The sequence below is a fragment of the Temnothorax curvispinosus genome, unplaced genomic scaffold (genome assembly GCF_003070985.1).
Source record: "Temnothorax curvispinosus isolate PA1 unplaced genomic scaffold, ASM307098v1 QBEX01004747.1, whole genome shotgun sequence".
Lineage (NCBI taxonomy): Eukaryota > Metazoa > Arthropoda > Insecta > Hymenoptera > Formicidae > Temnothorax > Temnothorax curvispinosus.
The window spans coordinates 908174-917921 of NW_020214527.1; the positions used below are offsets into that span (position 1 = coordinate 908174).

The window sequence follows — 9748 nt, forward strand, 5'->3', positions numbered from 1 at the left end:
TGAACCGACTGAAGTTCGCCGCCGGTCCGCCGCGCCGTCGCCGCCACCGCTGCTCCGGCTCCGACCAGCCTGGAAACAGCTGCTCCTCCTTTCCTCCTTCTCCTGTCCCCGTGCCAGAAAACTGCGCGAGGCCGATCTCGGCCTCGCCGGGGTCCTACGGCGAGGCGCAAAGTGCATCTCTTTCCGCGAGAACTGACGCCTTCTCCCGCGAAACCGGTGTCCTGGCGGGTGGCCGAGAGCGTCTCGCCGTTGATTTATCGGCGCGGAAGAGAGATCGGCCGCACGCGCGCGCGCGCGGAGAAACTTGGAAATTTTGCGACAAACAGAAACTTTTTGTCACCTGCTTTTTTTCCCAGGATCTGTCACGCAGACTCAGAGACGTGGGTAGATTCTCGGTTTCGAAATTCCGGATTGGAAACGACTTCCGAATGTCGATCCTGTCCTCTCGCGTTCTACGTTCTACCGCTTGACTTGACGCCTTCGTTTCAGAGTAAACGCGTGACTGACGTGAAGATAGTCGCGTTCGTTTTTTGCGATTCTCGGAACGCATTCGATATCCAAATAGGAGAATGCGGTTTCCGAACGTCTAGAAAACTAGTTTCTCTAATTAGATATCGAATGCGTCGGGGACTTATTTAACTAATATTTTCACGCCAAATGTGCATACGTAAATTATTTAAATTAGACAAGTATAGATAACTTCAAACTTGTTTATTTAGATAACGTATGTACATGTATACGAAATATGATATAAAGTTTTGGTATTCGATTATAAAAATTATATAAAAATAAGGTAGCGAATTGCGACTATTATTTATTGTAACGCGCAGTTGCTCTATCCGCGAACAATTTACGCGTTCAATAATTCCGACAATTTAGTTCTCGAGTTGAATTCTCCTCATTCTATTCTCATGTAGAGTTTGTTATTGCAGCGATCTAAACGCGTCAGAACTGATATAATTCCCGGCTTATTATCCCGTACTGATTCTAGAATCGCGCGCGAGAATCTCTAGCATATCACTCACGCGATGTCAATAAACGGTGTCACTCGTCCACAGCGAGAGAATCTCGCGGGGGGACGCGGATGCATATCGCGGCCGGATATTCTTGGATCGCGAAAACGCAACGGACGACACGGAGAGTGGGAGTCGAAGGGAACGAATCGCGTTCATGAAAAACGGGGGAATATTTCCGGGAAACGCGCTAATAATCGTAAAGCGCTCCGACGCGGAAATATTCCCGTAAATTTCCGCTTTACGTAAAATAATAATGGTGACGGTATATCAAAGTCACACGAGCAGCTTTTAGCGAGAATTAGTATCGAAAACGGCACGTACGCGGCCGGCGCTCGACGGGGTAAAATATCCCTCTCCTGTATTATATATATAGATATACGTATTCCAACGCGCCGGGTGTTTCAATCGCCGGGTGAAGGACGGGCAGGAGAAGGACGAGGAGAGAGCTTTTATTGCCCGGCTTTTATTAACTGACGGGCGCTACGTGTGTCTGTCTTGCTATTACTTACGCCCGCATGACCGGCACGACGTCGTAACCCACCTGCGCGCCATGACGCGCCACTTTCGCGCGTCCCGAGATATCGCTGGGTCATGGACGCGCTTTAACCCTTCCCTTTAATCTCCCTTTTACCTCGTTAAATGGGGACCTTTATCGCGCGCGCGTTTACGGAACTCGCGCATCAGCCATGGCGCGTGACCTCCGCCGAACTTTGCCAGAAATTCGCGTCCACAGATCCGAAGCTTGACCCGAGTCTTCCGGACTCCAGTATTTCGGGCTCGACGATAAGCCGAAATTTCGAGGGAACACCCTAAGCGTGATATGCTCGATTATCGGCCCTCGTGACACGCCGAAGCTCGAAGGCACGCCCGAGGAAATAGGAATGCCGGCAGTCGCCGTGGCTTCGTAAAACCGCGATAATACCACGATGGTATTCCAACATTTCCAACATGCGCATGAGATAATAAAAGAATGCCGTTACACCCAGTTACACCTAAATTTGCGCGCGAGTCGCGGCATATTTTGTGCGCATATGCCTCGTATCTAGATATTCGCGCATCGTAACTACTGATTATTTGATAATTATTTGGTAATTTAATAATAATTAATTTCTTATAATAATTAAAAAATATATGGTAATAGTAACAACATATACGTATAACAGTATATCTTATAATATGTATTATTATTATGACAAATTATATATATTATATAATTGTTATCAATAACTATGGCCGTGTCCACCCGAACCTCCGCTAGCTAATCCGCTAGGTAGCAATTGAATGTGATTCGTTCTTTCCTTTGGATCCAACCAATCACACTTAATTGTTACCTAGCTGCTTAGCTAGCGGAGGTTCGGCAAAACGCTATAATGTATGAATATTAAATATGAAGTGCACCCTCAAATATGCCCCGATATGTGGCTCTTTTGACAAAAAAGGTTGAGCATCCCTAATCTAACGAGCGTGTGCTTCTCTAATTCGCGTTCTGAAAGAGATAGAATGGATCAAAAATAGAACTCGGTTTGAAGAAGTACTAATATCATGAAACGAATCGTTTCGCCGATTAACGAACATGGCGAGGCAAATCTTGCTCGTTAACATCCGTCAAATATCCGGGAAATCGTTCATCCGCCTTACGTAACGCGTTGCAGATGAATTAACCTTTACAAGTGCATCCGAGGCATTTTTATCAGCACGATATTTATTTTATCGAGCTAAAATCAATGAAGTGTCAAGAACACACACGCCACCGTGCGCTCCCCCGTCCGTCGATCGTTGTTTGTAATTGAAAGAAAGTTACGCACATGAACTTTGCTATTTACGCATGAAAGTACATATACATGCTGACATGCATAAAGGCACGTGTCAGTCTCGTTAATCCTGCATTATATACTTGTTTGAGGTTTCTTTAACGTAATTATACTCACGTGAGAATCAGATGTCGAATCGATGATGCTTTATCATACATGTAATGTTTCTGTCGTATTAAAATAAATAGAAATATTTATATCGTTAATCAGAAAATAATAAAGAAGAGATGTAAGAAAAATTTTTATTCAGAAGCAATGTACATATTACTCGACTATTAACGTACGCAATTAATAAAATTAAATAATCGTGCGATTAATAATAAATTAATACATAAGAAATAAACATATAAAAATATATGTATATTTCACATTTATATCGAAACCCGTATATAAATAAAAAGTTTTCATATATCACGAATAACAAATAAAGGATGGATATTCGAATTGAAATTCTTTTGCATTATAAAAAGTCTGATGCAGAGACGATCGAACCGAAGGCAGAATCGAAGGCGTAACATACATATACAATGTTAAAATTTCTTGGTGGGCTGGATAAAACGGCAGCCGAATTCGACCTGCGGACTGTAGGTTTGGGGACCCTAATTTATAATTAAATAAAGGTAGAAAGTTTTACTATGTGAAGTTAGTAGATAATTTCTAAAGCTGAGGTATATTTTATGCTGGGTCTACAATGCGACTCGCATTGTAGACCCAGCATTACATCTCACGCGAGTAACGTAAGGTCGACACGTGTATGTTTAATGATACACGAAAGAATAGACGCCAAGGATACGATCGAGTCGCGCAATTTATTTCCGGCCGCGAATGCTAAAAGCGCAGAAAATCACTGCTGAAATAAATAAATCTGCAATTAATCCCCCCATTTTCATTTTTTTTTAAATTTTATTAAGCACGTAGTCGTGCGTCGCTCACGTGCTTCTTGCGTTTCGACATAGACCTCATTATACGAACATACGCCTTTATAACGATTAGATCATCATCGTCATCATCACCCTCGTGGCGGCACTTTCGTTTGCGCCAACCGAGACGCCGTATATCCCGGATGCAATCATTATCATTAAGAACAACCGGGCCTCGCTTCTCTCTCTCTTTTTCTTTTTCATTTACTTCTCCTTTACCTTCCGTTTGTCTTTTCCGAAGAGATACAACGACCGACCACGCGCGCCCTGTCATAGCCCACGCGACATTCATTACGACTAATCGGCCCTTCAAATAGTCGCTCTAAACGACATGGACAATTCTCTCATTTGGAATTCCATCCGTCTTGGAATCCGTCTTTTCGCATATGATTTTTATTATGTACGCACAACGAGATCATATTGTCTAGTTAATCAAGAAAATTTAGAAAGATTTGACCTGTAGGAAACAGCAAGAAAACGGCTTAATTTTATTTCGTAAATATTCGAATTTGCAATTTAGAAAAGTAAATATTAAATTTGATTAAATTTAAATAGACTTTATGGTTTAACTCGTTAATGTTTGCTGTCCTTTTTAGATCTTAGCTATATCTTCTATGCGTAGAACAAAACTTTGATAATTACGTATTGAAAATAAAAAAAAGTAAAAGAAAAGCGAGAAACTGAAATAAATTTACGCCAAATATACATGTTGAAGTATATACTCATATTCAGAGCGTACATATTATTATATTTTTTAAATTTTGGATACAAAGAGATTTTCATATACATTTGCTTAATTATTTACATCATATTTTATATATCATTTTTATTTTCACGTTGGTAGGAAAGAGACTTGTCGATAAACTAATATTTCATAATTTTCGATAACGACAATATAAGAATTAACATTAATAAATTCACGTAAATTCACATTATACAAGTTACGTTATAAAGGGTACATTATCGTAAAGGTGATTTCTACACTTATATATAAAATATAAAATTACTTTCTCGCTTATACGTTGTTTGTTATTACAGTCTCACAGTCTATGATCACACTATATCTATTTAATGTATCGTATAACTATCCATTTCTAAAATAATATAAATTACAATTATTACAAATACTATTTTGTCGTCTTGGATACCATCCGTTTCAATCGCATTGTATAAGAGACTCCACAAATTTTCATGACTACTATATAATTGAATAACCTAATAATATAAATATTTTTCAAGATTTTATTGCAAGTACATCTTCGGTAATATCACTATTATGACTATAATGAATCAAAAGCAAACATTTCCTAGTTACATATAAATAGACTAAATACTGTTATATATGTATCTAAGCGAAATTACTTCATATCCAAGCTATGCGATTGATAATATACATATAAAAAGAAAAAAACATCTTATATCACCAGCACCATTTTTCAGTTCTGCATCTAGGAAAGTATATGTATGAGTATATATATATGTTACGGTAAAAGCGCAAAATTCAGTAAATGTATACACTTACAAGAGCTCTAATAAATATGAGTGTAGTGAGATAGAAGGGTAAAGAGTGCACAGATCCCTACTTAAAAAAAAGAAAAAAACAAAACTAATGTAACCCAATCCAATCTGTATCATTGTGATAATAATAATGTTGCTTATTAAAAGATATAAATTTAAAACATAAAATTTAGTAAACGTATACATTGACTAGTAAAAGCATATATTGATTAGTAAGCGTATACATTTACCGGTTCACGCTTTTACTGTGACATATATACAAATATGAGATAAAAGAGAAAATATTTCCCGATCTAAAGTCAATGTACAGATATGACGATATAGATCAACAGACCACGTTATTTTGCAATAATAAAAGAAAGAAAAATAAATAGTATAAAATATATTAATACATAAATTATATTAATGTATCATTAATATATTTAGAATATATATTTAGAATTAAAAATAATAAAAAGGAGGAGAGCAATTGAGAGGGAGCTATGGAAAAAGTCATGGAAAAAGGAATATATTTTAAATTATTGCTTCTATGTGACATATGTACCTGATCGGAAGAAATTCGAGAGACTGATTACTTAAATGATCGCATATCGTGTGTGTATGTGTGTGTATGTTAATTGCTACATAAATTATGTAAAATTCAAATTGGACGGGGATTTTTTGGCACATACTGGTCCATAGCTTAATGGCACTTTCACGCCACTTCTGAAAGTGGATACATTAATCGTATCATTACACTTGAATCCCTAAAGTTGTTCTACAATATCGTGATCGTTTTTGTAAGAAGACTGTTTAAAACTATTTTTTTGAGAATGTTTTGTCCTTTGTAATTCCTTTGCGAAATACACTATGGTTTTCTTCAGGCCTTCAGCCAAAGGGACCTTGGGCTCCCAATTTAAATATGTTTTGGCTCTGCTAATATCCGGTCTTCTTCTCTGCGGGTCATCCTCGACCGCCGCGAGTTCAACTATTTCACTGGTAGCACCCACCAGGTCCTTTATTATACGCGCAAATTCTGAGACAAATTAGAATGTTAAACTTTAATAAATATCACAAACAAATATCGGGAAAAACATGATTAAAATGACAAGCGGCTCTTACTTTCAATTGTATGCTCCACAGGATTTCCGATATTCACAGGTAAGGTGTAATTAGATGCCATTAATGCTACCAATCCGTCCACCAGATCGGAAACGTATTGAAACGATCGCGTCTGTTTTCCACTGCCGTAAATCGTGATCGAATCATTTTGTAAAGCCTGGAGAATGAAGTTCGACACTACGCGACCGTCATTCATGTGCATTCTGGGACCGAAGGTGTTGAAAATTCGTGCAACTCGGACCGAGACGCCTTCCTGTCTCATATAAGCATAGCTCAATGTCTCGGCAACTCGTTTTCCCTCGTCATAACATGCCCGCGGACCTATGTTCAACAGTACACCAATCATCAAAACGCCTACGCTACACTTTAAAGAAAAATCTATATTTACATCGCACAGATTCTTACCGATGGGATTTACGTGACCCCAATAAGTCTCTGCCTGCGGATGTTCGTTAGGATCCCCGTACACTTCCGACGTGCTCGCAATTAACACTCTTGCACCGACTCGTTTCGCGAGTCCTGAAATACCGTCAACAACAATTACACAATGTTATCTCGAACATCTTCTCATTTTCAAATTCAGCCCCGTACGGCTAACTCACCAAGCATATTTATCGTGCCCAAGGTATTAGTCTTGATCGTTTTCACGGGATTCAGCATGTAGTGCGGCGGACTGGCCGGGCTGGCGAGATGATATATCTCGTCGACCTCCAGATACAACGGCCTCACGATATCGTGATGCACCAGTTCGAAGTTCTCGTGACCGACCCAGTGTTCCACGTTCCGCTTTCTGCCGGTGAAGAAATTGTCGACGACTATCACTTCGTGCCCGGCGAGCATCAGACGGTCCACCAGGTGGGAACCGACGAAACCCGCGCCGCCCGTCACCAAAATCCGCTTCCGGTTCTTGTAGTTCAGGAACTTCACCGTCGGGAAGTCCTTCGCCACTCCGTTCTTAATCGCCGCCTCCAGATGCTGAAGCTTACCCTCCAGCTCGCGGATCCGAACCTTCGCCTCCTCGATGTCCCTGATGTCTCCGTCGGCCGGCTCGTCCTCGACATCGCGAACCTTCTGCGTTGCGACCTCGACGAGCTCGTTCTTGTCACCTAGACTAGCTTTATTTCCGCCGAGTACGGCGCGGTGTCGGCCGCGATTGAAAGATCTTTCCTCTTCCGTGGTCACCAGAGTTTTGTAAAAGCCCAGGACTGTTACAAGTGTAGAAAACGATATTACAAATCTGGGATTACACAGACCTGTTTTTTTATATATGCATTAATTTTTAAATTTTTAATTTTAAATTACAATAATTACATTTGTCATCGTAGTAATAAGCAAAAGAATTGTAAACTTATGCAAGAGACGTACTTTTTCTTTACAGATAAAATTGGATATAAATATATCTTACAAATTGGTTTGGAAAAAATAACATGGAAGACACGCACATAAAATTCGCATCGTCCATCGAATTATTTTCTAAATAAATTAATTATTAAATTAATTAAACAAATTCTTATAGGTGCCATAAATTAATTAAATAACTTCTTACAGGTGCCACAATATTTCAGCAAAATTCTTAGACTGATAAAACGGTAAACTTTTTGCTTTTCGTTTTAATTTTTTCATTTAATTTTTTTATCGTTCCTAATGACAGTCTACTTGAAATGGACCGCAGGCAACCGCAGCAGCTAATGCCCAAAAGATTTGCTCGCTCTACTACTGTCTACTACCACAATTGTCTCGCTCGGCATTCAGGGGTGCTCAGCCAAATGTTACATAATTACGCAAATTTATACATGCCGCATACATTCGCGCTCTGAGAAAGCTGTCCGATCGCCACTGATTAAATATTAATATCAATTAATTCTCGTTGTTTTGATATTAGTTAATCGTTTTAATAAATTAAATATTAATTATCTTGTTTACGAAAGAGTGGAAGAGTGGTCTTTTATTATTCGCGTTCAGTTACTCTTGTCTATATTTATGTACCGAAATTATGAAATAATCGAGACTAGTCAACATTGAAGTAAAAAAGCACAAGCCACTCCGCTCCGTTTCGTAATGAATTTGATTGAAGTGGAAAGTTCGGTTATCGATAAAGTTACACAGATTATATCTCTCGATAACGACGCGATCGCGACGTGTTGATCACCGGTGGTTAATTAAGGCAGTGATCCAAACTGTAAAAGGCTTTTATCGACGTTACGCGCTTCAACTTGCACGGAGGCAAAAAAAAATACCGAGAAGTTGATTAAAAAATACTCGCCCTCCTCAATTTAACGGAAAAAATCATCCTTGCAACGACTTGTAACTTTCAAAGAACTTTCGATCGCATGTTTCGTTTATCGGAGTTAAGGTCGACTTTTATCGAGTTTTATACATGACGAGATAAACGCATGAAAGGCAATGTTAAAACACTTTGCTATTTTTACAACACGGTATACCAGACCTCTAGCATATTTACACGGCAGTGGAGCGCTAACGAAACTATACAATTATCGTTACGTAAACGTAACACGTAAACATAAATTAAAAAAAAAAAAGAGATTATACTGAACAAACAAATCACAAAAAAGCGACCGGGAAAGGGGGAAGGGATCAAGGGATTCGAGGAGTCGCCTGACGTCAAATTTGCGGGAATTAAAAGCGGGGAAAAGCAAACAACGAGACCATGCGAGATCGCAATCGCTCAATTTTATTGCACGTCCCGACGCGACGTATCGTGGCGTATCGGCGGCGAATAAATCTCGCGGCGCGGCGCAGAGTCGGGGTCGGGGACGAATAATCTCGAGCTGACGGTGCCCTCCGTTCGAGTGAGGGGCGTGAGGGGGCCCCCTCGTTCTTGAGGGCGCTCCGAGGGACCTTGGCTCCTCCGTAACCCTATCCGTGGACTCACCCAGCAGCACGCAAACCGCGAAGATCGCGATCTGCTTCATCTTTCGTTGCGTGACAACCATGCTTTAAATTCGCACATGACTCGCTCCGCGCTCGAATTATCGCGTTTACGTCACTCCCGTCGCGGCACGACTGACCCTGACAACGAGCGTCGCGTACTCCCGCCGCGCGACACGGGATACGCGCGTCCGGAGAATCGAGCCAGTTTGGCCTGCCGATTTCAAAATATACACACGGGACCAGGGAACATAACCTCCGCGGCGCGCGGACACCGACCGAACGTGTGTGTTCGATCGCTCCGCGATGCATGCACCTGCACGCCACGCGACGTGCTCGTGCTCGTGTCGCGTGCCGCTCTCGTGGTTATTGACGCGGAGCGATCGGAGGTACGAGTGCCGCCATCTGAACGACGACACTCGGAAACTCGGAGATTTACACCCCCTTCATAATTAATAAATTATTAATTACATTAATATATTTTATTATATTA

At 40.5% G+C, this 9748-nt stretch overlaps 1 protein-coding gene across 1 annotated transcript; it reads right to left on the bottom strand.

Annotated features, from left to right (window-relative positions):
• Window positions 1-5757: 5757 nt before the first annotated feature.
• LOC112453877 (UDP-glucuronic acid decarboxylase 1) lies at window positions 5758-9602 on the bottom strand. The gene is made up of 5 exons (XM_025014879.1): window positions 9260-9602; window positions 6969-7571; window positions 6772-6885; window positions 6367-6687; window positions 5758-6280 (listed from the first exon to the last, which is right to left on the bottom strand). Exons 1-5 carry the CDS (start codon window positions 9318-9320, stop codon window positions 6012-6014), a joined length of 1368 nt encoding a protein of 455 aa, XP_024870647.1. The 5' UTR covers window positions 9321-9602; the 3' UTR covers window positions 5758-6011.
• Between the last annotated feature and the right edge of the window lie 146 nt (window positions 9603-9748).